This window comes from Astatotilapia calliptera, chromosome 22 (genome assembly GCF_900246225.1).
Source record: "Astatotilapia calliptera chromosome 22, fAstCal1.2, whole genome shotgun sequence".
Classification (NCBI taxonomy): domain Eukaryota; kingdom Metazoa; phylum Chordata; class Actinopteri; order Cichliformes; family Cichlidae; genus Astatotilapia; species Astatotilapia calliptera.
In genome coordinates, this window is record NC_039322.1 from 21,582,104 (window position 1) to 21,599,514 (window position 17,411).

At 39.9% G+C, this 17,411-nt stretch overlaps 1 protein-coding gene across 6 annotated transcripts in view; it reads left to right on the forward strand.

The window, feature by feature from the left end:
* adgrb2 (adhesion G protein-coupled receptor B2) overlaps positions 1 to 17,411 on the forward strand; it is a 264,465-nt gene that overhangs the window by 122,852 nt on the left and 124,202 nt on the right. For 5 of the 6 annotated variants that reach the window (XM_026156028.1, XM_026156033.1, XM_026156029.1 and 2 more), the window contains exons 4-5: positions 1,062 to 1,250; positions 9,492 to 9,653. In XM_026156028.1, the coding sequence (XP_026011813.1) occupies positions 1,062 to 1,250; positions 9,492 to 9,653 (351 nt within the window). The remainder of the gene's footprint in view (positions 1 to 1,061; positions 1,251 to 9,491; positions 9,654 to 17,411) is intronic. The other variant, XM_026156032.1, reaches the window with a different exon arrangement.

Sequence of the window (17,411 nt, forward strand, 5' to 3'; positions counted from 1 at the left end):
AGAATTGCTTTGAGACTTAAAGGCCTTTAGCGGTGAGATCATACATGTTACCATAATTCCATTAATTAATTGAATCACCTTTAAAAAAAACTTTCCTGGAGCATGATCATCATCTTCATTAATATCCCGTCAAGATTTATTTACAATAACACTCTTAGTGTGAATAAGTAAAGAAAAAAAGCTACATCGTGTCACTTTCATCACCTGTCACACATTCCCAAAAGTTTCTTTTTTTACTCCTTGTTAATTGCATAGGTTACAATTTTGTTTGTCTTTTTTTGTTGTGATGTTGCACCGGTGTCACTGCTTTCCAAAAGCAGATTTTGATGGGTTTTTTTGTTTGTTTTTTTCATTTTTTTACGGTAAACAGAAGAGCAGAGGAATCCGAGAGCCGCTAAACAGCAATCAATAAAGCAAACATCTTTTAATGCTGGCGGTGCTTCTGTGAAAACTGGAAGCGAAAATATACTTGAAAATTGTCACACATCTCCAGTAATAGTTTCTGTCTGCTCCATTTGTTGGGACATTTTAGGACTCCGTTATAAAGCGAGGAATTTATTGTAATTACCCTTTATGGAAATCATTTTTCTTTTCCTTTTTTTGTTGGCTTTTTGCATTACGAGCCACTTTTACATAGCAGTATAAACTTTGAGCTGCAGAGCTGAGATCATCTTCTACCTCTTCCTCGTCTCTTTTCTGTTTAACCTGAGGAGACACCAGAATCATGACACTCCTACAGAGCAGGCAGGGTTTTTTTTGTAGAAAGTGGGGTGGCGTGGGGTTACCAAGACCACTTGGAAATTGGCTGAAAATTTCATACTGCCTCTATAAAAATGCATTTGGAGACTTCAGCAGTACATCCGTGTGAAGGCACCAAATTAAGCTGTGAGATAATAAAGTGCAGTCTTGTTACAAATGTGTTTTATTTGAACAAGTGATAAAAGGAAAGAATGATTTCTCTTGTTATTCAACCTTAGCCGCGCATCTGACTCTCAGGATCATTAAAAACACTGTGCGTATATAACTATCCTCTCCATGTTCATGTCCATCTTGCTCCTTAGGTGACCCAGCAGCGGAGGAATGGTCGCAGTGGAGTGTGTGTTCTCTGACATGTGGGCAGGGCTGGCAAGTGAGGACCCGATCGTGTGTTTCTTCTCCCTATGGGACACTGTGCAGCGGTGCCCTGCGGGAAACACGCATGTGCAACAACACGGCCTCTTGCCCAGGTGAACCCGGAATCACAGGCTCAGGTGCGTTAACCGGCTGCCTTTGACCAGCGCCTCATTCACTTCTCCTGACTGTTTTATTTTTGCTCACAGCGAGAATGCTGTGGGTTAATTCTTTCTCTGAGTGCCATTTGTCTGATGCTCAGCTTTACACAGTAGATAAACACGACATGGACTTCACACTATGACTTTTTATCTATTTTGAGTCTTTTTTTTGTACAAATGCTAGTAAAAAAAACTGGTTGGTGTCCTGTCTCTTCAGTGCCGCATACACCCACCGCCTTTGTTTGGTACAGCAAAAAATGTAGCTTTAACCCAACCTCACTCAACCATGTAGCGGTTTGTTTCTATTTTTCTTCCTTCTTTTCCTTTCACAAAAGTGTTAAGAAAACAGAAGAAAATAATGACAGTGTGAGGAAGGTAGGCAGTATACTCACAACACGGACACACACAAGGCCAAAACACATGTAACCGCGGTTTAGCTGAACAGAAGGAGAACGCCACTGTGTCATTTCAGTTCACAATGCAGGCAAAGCTGGAAGAGGGAGAAAGAGAAAAGGAGTTTCTCTGTGTGTGTGTGTGTGTGTGTGTGTGTGTGTGTGTGTGTGTGTGTGTGTGTGTGTGTGTGTGTGTGTTTGAGAAAGCGAGACAGACTGACAGCCTTGAGTTTGATGTCACCCAATCTATTAGACCTGCCACATCACTGAAGTTAATACTTCCTGGGCTCTCTATCTTTAGCTCTCCTCTGCTCTTCCACTCTTCATTTCTTTCCTTTCCCTTTTTCTTGTCTATATGTATCACCAAGTTGATCTTTCAGAGCATAATGAGCAGGCAAACTTTTGAAAATGTTTTAATTTTGCAGAGGAAACTAAGCCTGTCGAAGCAAATGTTGAACTCATTCTGTGCAAAATAATCTGTGCTCACATTTCAGTGGCAAGCAAGGAAAATGTTCAAAAGCTGAAGTACAAGCGAGGGTTTCTTTCTCTTTTGTTTGTTTTTTCTTTACTTTCATTGAAATTGGTCTCATAATTTGCAGTGACACCTCCAAAATACCACTGAAATTACATTTTCATATGCGTACTACAAGAGTGGGTGGGTGCAGTCGGCTCTATCTGCTTTCTGCAAAACTGCAGCAACGAAATGAAGACTTTGAGGTTTTTTCTTCTTTTTTTCCCTTTTTTTTAGCAACACAAAACTGCTCAATCAAGCTGGATGAAGTCACTGAAAGAATAAGTGTACACAGCTGCTGCTGAACAATGCCAATTCTGTTTTGCTTTGATTGCCAGGCTTTAATGTTGACTAGATGGAATTATGAATTTCTGCCTGTCCTGCATTGGTTTGATTTGCCTGATTAGAACAGAGGTGAAACCCTGTATGACCTGTATCTCTCTCGATGGCCCCTCTTGACGGCCCCTCCCCTAATCCACTGCTAATGCTGAGTGAAAAGTGTTGTGCCATACTGCAAATTTTGGTGTTGATCCCTTACCAACTAAATATCTTTTTTATTGAACACAATTCACTAGACTTCATACTGCGCTTACGAAGTACTGTCATTCTAGTATTTATCCTATACCCATACCAGTGTTGATAATGATACTATCGATACTGAGATCGAACTGCTGACTCTAACAAAAGTACAGTCAGCACACCCTCCTTTACTGTGTCGGGCATCCTCTCTCCACTGTAGCCAGTTTCTTTCTTTCTTTCTTTCTTTCTTTCTTTCTTTCTTTCCTTTTTATATAGATTTAGTTCCATGCTTAAGGCCGTCTGGGATGGTGTTCTGGAGGGGGGTTTTTGTTTAGGCCCATGCACAACAAGTGTACTATCCCAGGAAACGGGATTTGATACTGTCTGACATTTTTTTTTATTTAATAAAAAACTATAATATTTGAAGTTACCATTTTTTAAAAATTAAAACTTAAATACGACTTACCACCTACATACAGTAATAGTAAGGGACACTATTCATGTTTTCTGGTCAGTACACTTCAGTTTACTGCTAGCTCATATTAGCATCGCTTTTACGTATACAGTGAAGGTAGCTAAATGAACCTAGCCGTAGTTGATAATAACAGATTCTAGCCTTTTACCCAAAGTTGACCACATAAAGTAAAGTACATTTTGGCCTTACTTAAGTTTGTTTTTTGTTTTAAGTTCAGTTCTTTTAGCTTTTTGTATGCATGTTCGTGAGAGCTTTATCAGTGACTCCTCTGTAAAGTATGTGGCACAGAATATACTACATGTGAGTAAAGACTCGGTGTTTACTGATGCATCCCAGACCCCCACTAGTTCCACCAATTCCAAAAAGAAAAAAGCCAGAGGAACATTTTTCCTCCCTGTCAGTGCATATTCTAATCTTGTTTTTATGCAAATTTGCCAGCCCGATTTGTATGTCTAAGTGCCTCATTTTCCATTCAGCGTCGATATTAATATCCTCAGCAGCTCCTTTGATGGGATATTGGTTGCTGTGTTATGTTCCGTTTATTATTTCATTTTCCGCCGCTCCTCTGATGTTTTCTGACGTGGTTCTGGAGGGGTTTAGGGGCACTCCAGGGATCGCCTGAACGGGATCACACCAATTTAAAATAGATGGGGAATGTGGGGGTGGTAGCAAAAAGACATAAAAGTCTTTAATAAACTTTGTGTGATTGACTTAAAAAATTATATGTGTGTGTGTGTGTGTGTGGGTGGGTGGGTTTTTTTTTTTTTAACTTTCCTTCTCTTCTTTTGTGGCGTAAAATCTACACTCTCGCTTGATTTGGTAATCTATTTACTTTTGGATTCAAGCTGATGTTTATGGCTTATGGCAGGCACACACATGCAAACACACAAATCAAGGATATAGTCAAGTGGAATTAAAGTGTGACTTCCTACTTTTCTCCTAAACAAGTTAGTTTGCTTTGCTTTTTTTAGTTGGTTTCCTTTTAAAAAAAAAAAAAGCATGAATTTTCCCTTCCAGACCTACTGCACAGAAAACAACAGCCAGTTGTGCCAAAATATGTAATGTATTTATGTATGTCATCTATTCAGTTCCATATACATTGACTTGCTTGTGCAAATATGCAAGACACACAAGTATAAGTGAAAACATGCGCACTTGGTTTTTCCCAGAGTGGCTTGAAACGGAGTGCAACGTGTAGACTTCAGTTGGTAGATGAGTTTGCCAGATTTCTGTCTTTCTTTCTTTTACCATTAATTTGTGTTTGGGTGTGGGTGTTGTATCAGTGTGGGTGGATATGTCTCTGGGCATATATCTATCTGCAACTGTGGAAGGCTGTGCAGTATGTGTGTGTATGTGTGTGACTGCAAAAGTTAGGGAACATCAAAGAAAAATAGCTCGGACAGAAAGCAAATGGAGTGAAAATGGACTTTTTTTATTTTTGGCTTAATTTTGGGTAAAACCCCTAAATTAAGGTGATACAGATAATCAATTTTAAATAATGGTCTTGCTCATGACAAAGCAAACTAGTTGGTAATTGGCATCACAAATTACATTTTCTTTTTTGTTTCTTTTTGTGGAATATGCAATGAAGTATAAGGATTTCGTGCCCCAAAGCATGCAAAGTGAAGTAGTACTCCCTACTCGTGTTCTGTTTAGCTATTGCTCATTTACCATAGATTCACTGACATTTAAAACATGAAGTGGAACAACAGCGCATTGTGAATAAAGTATGTCCGGGTCAGTGCGCTGTCAAATGCAGCAACACTGCTTCCAGTAATCATTCAAGCAAGAAACTTAACGGGGTGTAGTCATGGTCTCATATCAGGCTTACAGCACAAACTTCACACATGTGCGCACATTCATACATATGTTTAAATAATGCATCCATGCGGTCCTCTGACAATAGATGAGATTGCTGGTAATTATGGTAATCCATAAGGACATTATGTGATGCATATGTCTAATTACACCATATGCATTGCAAAAATAGAAATGGGAAAATTAAAAGTTGATATCTCAATACAGCACACAGCACTGTATGTGTAAACTGGAAAGAGTTTAAGGACATCTTTAGAAAACATGCATCTTTATTACCCATAAGCTCATTATGGTTTCTTGTGTGATTGTGTACTTGTGCATAACCATGCATGTGCAAGCTTGCTTGCATTTGCATCAGAAATGTGGGGCAGCATGAGCAAGTCTGTTGCTTTATTTCCAGTCTTTTTTTTAGCTCCCAAAATGGAGCTCACGCAGTTCATGATTTTTTTTTGCCAGATGTTATGAGGCAAACAGACATGACACACTGTTGTTTGATCTCAGATCAGTGTATTATTTCATACCTTTTATTTCAGCTTTATTTCAGCTGCTGCAAATATGTTCCTTTGCACTTCCCTCTGTGACTGCAACATAGCAAAAAGGTCCCCTTTAAAGCCCTTAGTTAAACTAAAAGATGTTATGTATTTCAGCAATTTGGCTTATGATTCAAAATACCTCAAAATATAATTGGTCAGGTGTTTAATACTTTCATCAGCCAGTTTGTGAGGATATTTCATCATGGTTTTTTGTTGTTGTTGTTGTCCTCATTTCCAAATTACTTTTTTTCTTTTATTGTATTTTTGTCCCAAAGCTGATTGAAGCTTGTTTTTAGGGGCCAGTTGATTGGTGTTGCATGGTCAGACTTCAGATACACTTGTACTGAATTTGACAGCTGGAGATTCAATTCTAATGAATAAATCATGTTTAACAAGCAATCCCATGTTGTTGTAGATGAAGATAGCAAGTAACAGCACAGAGCATTGTATTATGTTCTGCAGTCTAAAAATATATTAAATGCTGGTTAGATGTTACTCATATTAGCAAAATATATTCCATTCAATGTTTTGATAGTAAGGGGTTGCATGATTATTGATACAGAAATAGATCCCATGCCATACTTTACCTTTGAAATCAGTGACTACAAATTGCAAATTAATCACAAAATTCACTTTCGACTCCAAAAAATCGAAAATGTATTTCAGAGGAAAATAAATAATACTGGGAATGGCTCAGAAGTCCCAATAATATTCAGTCCAAACACATCCAGTTCCAAATACTGTGCAAAACCCACTCATCATTTCTTTATATTTCGCTTCTAAGGAGCCAGAATTTCCAATAATGTTTTCAAATGGCTCTTGAGCAGTAGGATGTCTGAAGGTCTTTCAAAGTTTTTTTTGGCCATTACTTGGTTTTTTATTCATTTTTGGTGAATTACTTGTACCTGAGCATTTTCAGATGAATGTTGTTTGTTATGCAACTTAACACTGACCCATGGATCACTTAAACACAAAAAAGGCATCTACTAACTCGAAGGATGAATCAGTGTTGTGTCTACACATCAACAGCCCAATTGCACATGACAATCGTACCTTTAGGCAATTTGTTGCCTTTTGCTTGTTTCATAGATAAAGAAATTGGAATAAATATTTGCAACAGATAGCGGGTAACAAAGTGTGACAGGCATAATTTGTATACCTGTAAATCTGACATAGGTTGCCATGGTGTGCAGTGTAGCCCCAAACAAACAAAAAACAAAACAATCAAACAGAAATAGTATTTGCATCAGATGAACAGTATATGAAAGTTATGTCGTTAAGAAAAAAAAAATCAAGGAAAGTTTTGACACAGGACTTAAAAGATACATCTGGTCCTTCAGTTGGTTCACCAAAGCCTCATCAGAAACGAAACATGTTAAAGATGTTCATGTATTAGTTCATATACTAATAAACTGTGACTGGAAAGTGCGGTGCATTGTGCTGTGCATTATGAATGAATGACTGCTGGTCCAAAATTTACCACAACCACTTTAGTGAGACTTAAAATCTAAAATAACAAAACCATAAATTATCCATTTTATTCTGCTTATCCGAATTTGGGCCGTGGGAGTAGCAGCCTAGGCAACGAAGCCCAGATGTCCCTTTTGCCACCTCCTCAGGCTACTTGGGGGAAACACAGAGGAATTAGATGTAATCTCTCCAGCAGGTCTACCCCGTGTCCTCCTCCCGGTAGGACATGCCAGTTTAGAACACCTTACCCAAGAGGCACCCACCTGAGCTGGCTCTCTTCGATGTGGAAAAGCAGCAGCTCAACTCTGAGCCCCTCTTGAATGAGTGAACTTCTCTCCTCATTGCTAAAGGAAAGCCCATCCACCCCTCGGAGAAAGCTAATTTCCACCGCTTTTATCTGCAGTCTTGTTCTTTCGTCTTTAAAGAAAAATGATAGTGTCAACAACAAAGATCAGGCTGAGATTAGCAGATTTATGGGGTTCCTCAGCAATGATGCTTCATCTGGTGCCAGATGGCTACATAACATTTAGGGCATAATAATTTACGTACATTGGGCATCAATTTAAATTTAAAACATTAAATTAAATGACTGCTATGTTAGGTACCGACTAGTGACAATAGCAATGATTAAGTCTAGTGGACTAGTCATGGACATCCCTACTGCTAACAATTGAATACATTGACATTAGGTTAATGTTTACATTAGACTATTTGATGTATTTAGCTTCACAATTTACTAAATGCCTCTGATGAGTGTGAAGATCATTCTCAGGTGTTTTTAAAGCTGTACAGAAGTACTCAGTTCAAATAACTGTTTGTGCTTTTTTGTTTTGTTTTTTATTTGTATACCAGCCCATTAGATAAGAGTTTCATAGCTACATAGCTAAAATACCGGAATGACTGTGTGTGTAATTTTCAGGCATCAAGTTTCTTCATCACACTTGTGTAAGTTGCCTCTTGGACCAGGATTGGCTTGTAGTGCTTGTAACTACTTGTAATGTCACAAATCCTGCTCATGGGTACTCCCTTTAAACTCTGATATTTGGTGAGCATAAATAAACTTTCAAAGATAAATTGCAAAGCAGACTTTCAATGTCAGCTGTGCACATACATCATTCATTACATCGAAGCTCCAACATCCAAGAGAAGTAATATTTACCAGAACCCAGTCATGCAACTTGTCAACAAGGACCACTAATGAGCTTACTTTAAAAAGAACATGTCATTAAATTTGCAAGCACAAATGCTTACCAATGCTCTTTCCCGCTCATGTATCGTATATGTATTTTATAGGGCAGCTTAAAGACATAGTAACACCATGTTTTTTTTCTTCTAAATTTAAGAACTATTAACAGCTTTCCATATCTCTCATACTTTTTAATACCACCATCTTCTCCCTCCCTCTCTCTCAGCCTTCTACTCTTCCTCTAAGCCATCGTTCACAGACGAGGCTTAATTATTTATCGGCATGATTTATTTAGCTTTGCTCAACACAGGACCAGCAATCTTCATCCTGCTGTCTCCAACTTTCTCGTCCTCCCTTCTCTGTCCCTCCCCTCCTCATCTCCTGCTTTCCATCTCTCTCCAGCATCGGTTCCTCTCTCTTTCTTCTGGCTCTTTCAACACAGTTTAATCTCCTCTCACTGAACATTTCAAAATAACCCCATTTTCTTGGACTCATTTCCTACTTCGTATTCACCCAAACGTTGTGAGTCTCCAATCATCTTTGCGTGTTCTTTCAATTTTTCTTATCATCTCCCACGTTTTTCATGTTCACCTGTTCTTATTCTCTTCCTTTTAATCAGGCCTGAAATTGATCTTTTCCTTCTTTGGAGCCTTCACTTTCTGTGTATTCTTTTTTTTCCCCATAATATCCATCATTCCATTATTATTCCCTCTAGTTTTAGGTGAGACATCTCGAAATGGTTTTAGTAATTAAATTTTGTGAATGTGTATGTGTGAAAGTGTGTGTCTTTTCTCTGACATGGCAGGTTCTAGGACTTTGGTCCAACTTCACTGTTTCTTTATTCTGTCTTTATTTATTTTGTTAAAACGCGCGATGGAGTGCAATAAAGAGAAAACATGAGGAAGGAAAAATGGGGATAAAAGAAAAGCTTTTTAATGCTTGGGTGACTAAACCTTTAGGAAAAAGCATACACCATTTATTTCCTTGTCTTGATTCGAGCTGCATGACTTCAAATACCAGTGTCCATTCCTAACTTTCATTTGTTCATATTAGTAACATGTAAGTGCTGTTTCATACTCAGTCTGTCTTTTCCTTTGTAATTGGGTGGGTTTCCTGGAGGTCATAAGGTCACCTCCTTTGTGTTTTTTCTTCTTCTTTTTTTAAAGGAATGTGCTCATCATTTAATCTCTCGTTTTTCTCATTCTCAAACCCTCCTGCCTGCAATGGGATGCTCCACTCCTTCTCCTTCCTTTCCTCTCTCAACCCTCATCCCCATGTCGTGTCTTTTTGTGCGTCATGTTTGTGGGTGTTCGCAGTGCATGGGCTGTGGGAGGAATGGTCGTCATGGAGTCTGTGCTCTGTGACCTGTGGGCGGGGCTCCAGGACACGAACCAGGAAGTGCATGGACGGCAGCGGGGCTGTAGCTTGTGGACGGCCTGAGGTTCAGACCAAACTCTGCAACATAGCAGTGTGTCCTGGTTAGTACCATCCCCATTAACATGATACACCAAGACTCTCTCTCTCTCTTGCTGTATTAAACTTGACATTTTTTGCCTCTTCAAAGTTGCAAAAGTAGAACATTACCACATCACTGTCATAGCTCCTGAATTTCCATCCACTTGCCTGCATAGTTCATGTTCGTCTAACTGACCAAATGTCTCTCTTCGATTAAATCAAGCCAAAGTCTGCGTGGGAACAAACTGTTCAACTGTGATAGCACTGTGGATTTGTGGAGGCAATGTGTTTGTATTAGTTGACCACTTTGATTCAAAGTAAAGTATCTCAGCTACTCAAAATACTGAATGGATCTTTCTGGCATTTTGTGTCCTTGACTTTGGTGATTGTTTTTTTTTCTCTGGAATTCCACCAAGCCTCGAGTGACAGTTGTGGTCTTGAATAAAACATCTTTACAAATCTTAAATGGAATATCCTGAAATTTGGTGCAGAAATTTATGTCACCTGCATTTACACAACTCACAGTTTTTCAGAAGGCAGAGAGCACTTTGTGATGAAGTTCTGAAAGTTAATACGCTTCTCTCAGCATCAGTTGCTAAACTAACGCCCCTGTCCCACAGGTCTAGAGATTAGTATGTAACCATTTGGCAACCATCAGTGAATATTTCATGACCAGTTGTCAAGTGGTTGCTTTAGGTTGCTGCACCAAATGCTTCCTTGGTGGTTGCTTTGTTTGCCAACAGGTTGATGCAATTGCTAGTAGTTTCTATCAAACATGCCAACTTGTCTGAAAACTATGGGTGACTGCTGCAATCTGCAAGTTAACAAAGCATCACAAAGAGGTTTATGATGCAGTACTCTTACTTGTAACAAGCTGTCACGTGCCAACAGCTAGCAACCACCAGCAATCACTTGTCAGCTAGTTGGGGATTTTTCCTAGAACTAGACATTACTAGGAGGGCAGTGCCAGTGGGTCTCTAGGCTTGTGCAAATGAGGCCTAACATGGTAAACAATTTAAAAGGTCTCAAAATGTCTTTGTTTGCATGCTAGCGTGCTGACCATCATGTTTTGCTCCTCTGAGCATCACAGTGACTGTGAGTATTAGTCTTGCTTTAACCAACACTTTTTCATAGAAATTCTGTTTGTAATTGAATTTACGTGTAATGCTGTCACAAAGTGAATTGTATTCAGTTTTGTTTTGAATGTACAGTTGTATTAAAGTCGACTGGGGGCGGATGGATTGATATTTTGGTGGATTAATTTGATTGTCAATTAACATACTGAATGATTTGCACATTGCTAAAATACATTTTCACAGTTTCCCCTCAGTAGAGATTTCAGTTCTGTTTACGCCTGTGGTTATCCATGGGAATTAAGTCCACATTTCCTTTCAAACTTTCACTTATAGAACCGTAGACTAGAAGTCTGTGTTGGACCGGTGTGCTTCTTCCACGGCTGACTAAGTTTAGATCGTCGAACAACCCGACTGTGTAACTCTTCTATAATTGTCTCTAAAACTATCTATTAAAACTACACTTTGTCAAAAACAGTTAAGACAGCATTTCGGCCCCAGCTAATAGGGCTGTTAAGGATAATCTGGCACAGACTGTCCAGTAGAAACATCTTCATCGGGTTGCCAGTGGAGTGAAGCCGGATTCTCCAGCAACTGAAGCCCTATTGCAGCACACTCTGAAAAAAACGGTGGGACAAGATAGGAGCAATAATTTCTGTAGCTTGTCACACTACAGGCTGTACCTTTGCCAGTACCTTTGTCAACTGAGACGTAAATATGTAAAAATAGGCTGTAGGTAAACTTTGGTTATGCATATTGTCTCTGTGCAGTTTTAATTTTCTATTCCAAGTGTCCCCTTTAGGGGAAAAAACACTTTGGAAACACCGACATTAAAAAGGAATATTAATTTCAGCGATTAAATTTGCTCTGGCTTTTTGTTTCAGACTTTAAATGGATTCTGTGTTGGAGTAAAGGAATTAATGGATACACAGACATTAAAACATAAGACAGTTTATAACAAAAATGCTGTCAGCTTTCTGAATAATAACCTTTTTCTTCCTGAATTAATTTCAGTCCAAGTGAGAGTGTGTTTGCTTAGTGTGTAATCACTCACAGCCTGACCAATTATCACAGTGTAAGTGCTTTTTATTTAAGACTGCTAAGGCAAAGAATTCTATATCACTTTCCCCTGGACTTTGAATCCATATGCCTTTACATTTATGTGAGTGATGCTGGAGCCAGAACCTTTTCCTGCATCCTAAACAATATTTTTGGATATTTACTCGTTTTTTTCCCTCTTTATTTTCAAAAGCAGAGGTTTTGCAAGGTTAATATTTAAATAAAACAAACTGTCCCCCTTGCCAGACAAAGAGGCTGCAAAGTTAAAAAGAAGGAACAGGGAGACATCGTAATCTAAAGTATGGCCTCCAGGATGTTTTGCCAAGCTGTTTTGGGAACAGTGATGGAAAGAGAGGGTTTGGGAGAAAGGGTGTCTTCCTGCGAGGCCTTAAGGAAATCTTTGTGTATGTGAATGTGAGAATCTATCACAACAGATTCAGCCTGCTTTTGGGAGTTCAAAGTCAATGGTCCTTTGAAATCATGAATACCAGCATAGGCCTTTTGGCACAAACAACCATGCATACAGAATAGAGCTTTGATGGATTGTGTGTGTGTGTGTGTGTGTGTGTGTGTGTGTGTGTGTGTGTGTGTGTGTGTGTGTGTGTGTGTGTGTGCGTGCGTGTGTGTGTGTGTGTGCGTGCGTGCGTGCATGCATGTCTGTGCACATGTGGGTGCATAGTTGTGTGTTTCCCTCGATAATTTGATCTCACTGCAAACCATATACTTAATCCTCACGCTATGTGCTGTTGCATGTCCTGTTGTGTTTATGCTACAGTATATTAAACCAATTTCTTACCTCTTCACAGTGGGTTGTCACTTAGGCAGTCACATGCTAAGCTAAGCTTACATATCAAACAAGTGCATACATATGTGGGCAGAACTGCAAATGTAAATGTGGCAGCTGTTGCATCATATGAAGACAATCAACGGGGTATTATTAAAGTCAGCAGACATTTTCATGGAAGTAATTCATTTGGTCATATCAGACCTTTTTGAGCAAACATCAAGTACTAAAAAAAAACCTGTGTAGGCAGAGAGCTGGCTGGAAATTGCCTTTAAGTTCTTTGACACCTCCTTTTCGTTTTCACAACGTTAACAGTTCAGTTCATAGCCAAACATATGCTGGGATTAATTGCTATGTCTTAATTACAGGCAAATTGATAGTTTCTCTCTTTGGCAAGAGCTCCCTCTTAACAGAGAGCTGCCATCCAGCTTTTTTAGTATCAGTGCCGATAAGCTGATTGTGCTTTGTGTGTTAACACAATGCTGAGATATATATACGATAGCAATCCTTACAAAGAAGTAACACTTCGACAGAAAGACATGGACGGTCTGAAAATGTGTTGGTGTTTGTGTCATTTTCTTTTTTCAAATGTTGTTTTAGAAAGGTAACACTTCCATTAATCAGAGCAACTTCTAAAAACATCACATTTGCAATGCTTTTCTAGGTCACACTTTATTTCCTTTATGTCATCTCCACGACACAATGCAGACCCACGCCCGTTGGAACACAGTACAAGTGTCGCCTGGCGTGATTGACCACTTTACCAAGGAGAGCTGGCAATGCCTTCTCACTTGGGATAGCCAGACAAATACATTTACAGCACTGTACTTCACTTTCTCTGCTGCTTAATGCCCCGGAGTGTAGAATGTGTGACTCAATATATCATTTCGAGCAAAGAGTTCTCACTTCGAATTGTAATTCGTGTAAATACAGAGACAGAAGAAGTCCATACACAACAGATAGATATATCTACTTGTCCGCTGCAGTAGTTAAAAATACGTTTTCTGCCTATCAGATATTATAGAAGCTTTATACAGTGAGACATTTCTTTATATTTTGTTAGGAGAATGAGAAATATGTGGAGCAATTTATTGAAGCATGTACAAAAATACATGGAACAAACAGAGTTTATAAAATTATAATGAGCTTGAAAGTCAGTATTTTATCAAATGCTTTAGACTAGAGCCCTAGCCTATTTAAGAGCCTGTACTGGATTCCTCCTTGGCGCGTCACGCGCCAAGGAGTGAGGCAAAGAAAGGAGAGGAGCGTCACGCGCCAAGGAGGAATCCAGTACAGGCTCTTAAATAGGCTAGGGCTCTAGTCTAAAGCATTTGATAGTTTGAAGGAATCGTAATAGTTTTGTATGTTACTCGCATATTTTTATACTCATAACCTTATACTCTTTTTGTAACTTTATCTTTTTAGTATAGAGTAAAAGTAAACGAGCCTGGGAACAGTCATCATGAAATTGTGGGAAAATTGGAAAATAACGGGGGTGTTGGGGTTAATAAGTGTTATAACGTGTTTCTTTGTTTTTTGGCAGACAGGTGAATTGCCCAGACACAGAGGTCTATCTGCTCCTGAGCCCGAACCGATCAAATCGTCGAAAAAAGTCAAGCGTGCGGTTGGTTCAGGTGGGGATGATGGGTGTCTCAAAGCCAGTGGCGGAGTCGAGTTTGGGTATGTTAATGGATCTACAACAGCGTTCACATTCGATTTGTGTGAGGTAATTAAATGCTCGGGTGACGGGAATAGCTGGAGAACATATAATGTGTGGGTTTGTTATCATCCAATGATGTGTTACCCTAAGTCGGTGTGGGGCCCATCATGGGATAGTGACATCTACACCTATGTAACGGATCAGTGGTGTTCTTGGCAGGATGTGGTCGCGTGGACAGGGGTAGGATGGCAGCCAACGGTGCCACCGGCCCTTGAAGGAATAGCTATTCAGAGAGATTATTCTGTTACAAATAACCCTATTACTCTTTCCCTAGGACCATGGAGTGAACTCCCTGAACCTGGGTTTGATGGAGGTGCGTTTTATTTAGTAGTAGGGGTAGATAAAGTAGGGACAGATCCATTCGGGTTAATTCGGGTGAATTTATTTAATCCCAGGTCTAAACCGCTGGGAAATGACTCAGCACTGAATCTCACGGTGCAAACAGATCCCGTAGAGACAGTAACTTACGAGGATCCAGAAGAAAAATGGTTTGTTGCCACTGATTATACTAGGTTAAAACCTCAGGAGTTGATAGAGCGTGCCACAGGTTTTGGAGATAGGAATCTTTGGTTAGATTGGGTGGCTCAAAATGCTAAGGAGCAGAAAGTGGTTGATTGTGTTGCTTGTGCTACCGCTCGACCACATTTGTTTACTGAACCCGCTCCTCTGTATCCAGAGGATGAGTGGGGATATAATTGCATGTTGAGATTAACTAGAGAGGCGGTGGACACAGGTAACTGCACCACGTTGTCAGGTTTATATCCGCCAATTGATAAACGCACACAACCAGGTTCATTCACACCAAAACGAGATAATTATACATGTTTTGAGTTTTCTACAGACAGAGTGAGATTTAGGCTAGGAAGGATTAATCCAAGCTGGTGCCAGAGGACAATTACAGGTAGGACTACCAATGATGTAAGTGACCCAAGCACAATTATAGGCACCTGGGCGAGAGGTGGGCTATATTATTATTGTGGGGAGTACACCCTTTTGGTGCAGGTTCCCTTGGGGAGTGTGGGAACGTGTGCTCTGGTGCGCTTAGCTGCACCTTTGATGCTCATAGGCAGTAGGCTAGAGACAATTCCACAGCAAGGTGCGAATGTGTCTACAGCCAGACGGAGGAGGGCCACAGGAGCTATCCACAAGTATGATCCAAGACGGGACTCGCCAACCTGGATAGACTCAATAGGAGTTCCCCGAGGAGTTCCAGATGAGTATAAGTTAGTTGATCAGATAGCGGCCGGGTTTGAAAGTGTGTTTCTGTGGGTGACTCCAAATAAAAATGTTGATCGCATTAATTATGTTCATTATAATGGGTTGAGACTCTCTAATCTCACCAGGGACGCGGTGGAAGGTCTTGCAGAACAATTAGGTCCGACGTCGTTAATGGGAATCCAAAATCGCATGGCGCTGGACATGTTATTGGCCGAGAAGGGAGGCGTGTGCGCGATGTTCGGAGATTTATGTTGCACTTTTATTCCTAACAATACAGCTCCGGACGGAACAGTCACGCGGGCGCTGGAAAATTTGAAAACGTTATCTAGGACCATGCATGAGCAATCAGGCGTGAACTCAAGGCTGGGAGATTGGTTCACATCTGTTTTTGGGCAATATAAGGGATTGTTCATCTCTGCCATGTTTTCTCTTCTAGTTTTTCTAGGTTTGTTGCTGATCGGGTGTTGTCTCATTCCTCTGGTGAGGCAGGTGTTGGGTAATCTGGTGAGCAGGGCCATAGCTTCTGGTTCAGCTGGGTCAGCTGGTCCGGAACATATGATGCCGTTGCGAGAAGCCGCCTGGACGGAGGAGTGACACAATATCTCTGAATGTTGGCCTTTTTTCAAAAGGCCAAAGAGGAGGAGTGTGATCAGGAGATATTTTATTTTGTATTCTCACAATCAGTTATTATTGATTATTCCTTTACCATTGTTGAATCTGTTGACAGTATAATCTTTTAATTACATCTGTGTTACTTTGAGCAAATATTAATGCACACTGACTGTTTATATTAATCCGCACAGACTGTTTATATAAAGTTGTTGCAAGTTAGACCAGAGCAGTCACACCATACAGACCCACGAGTCCTGTTGGGCCCTGGCAGGCCTGCGTGTGGTTTTGCACGTACGCCGGCCTCTACTTACATGCACGCACTTGTGTAACACACGCACGGTCACCTACACACTTAGTAATAATAGGAGGGTCATCCGAGGACAGTTTTTCTGATAAATACACTTTCACAAAATGCACAATGTAATACACACTTGTTTTTCTCTTAAGAGTAGCAGTTGATGTCTATATAAGGGAAAACTTTGGGATAGGCGGGGAATTGTTATCATTTGAGATCATTTCCAGTAAAGATCCAACTGTGATGTCATAAAGGCAATATAAGGAGACTGATGCTTCAGTTGACGAGAGGATTCGATTGCAAATTGTCTTTTCCCACTCTTGTGCACAGAGTGTAATAAAGATCACTATTTTTGACACCTACTTCGACTTGGGCTTGCTTTCTTCTCTTCCCTAACTCGACCGAACCTTAACAACGGTCTGAAAATGTGTTGGTGTTTGTGTCATTTTCTTTTTTCAAATGTTGTTTTAGAAAGGTAACACTTCCATTAATCAGAGCAACTTCTAAAAACATCACATTTGCAATGCTTTTCTAGGTCACACTTTATTTCCTTTATGTCATCTCCACGACACAATGCAGACCCACGCCCGTTGGAACACAGTACAAGTGTCGCCTGGCGTGATTGACCACTTTACCAAGGAGAGCTGGCAATGCCTTCTCACTTGGGATAGCCAGACAAATACATTTACAGCACTGTACTTCACTTTCTCTGCTGCTTAATGCCCCGGAGTGTAGAATGTGTGACTCAATATATCATTTCGAGCAAAGAGTTCTCACTTCGAATTGTAATTCGTGTAAATACAGAGACAGAAGAAGTCCATACACAACAGATAGATATATCTACTTGTCCGCTGCAGTAGTTAAAAATACGTTTTCTGCCTATCAGATATTATAGAAGCTTTATACAGTGAGACATTTCTTTATATTTTGTTAGGAGAATGAGAAATATGTGGAGCAATTTATTGAAGCATGTACAAAAATACATGGAACAAACAGAGTTTATAAAATTATAATGAGCTT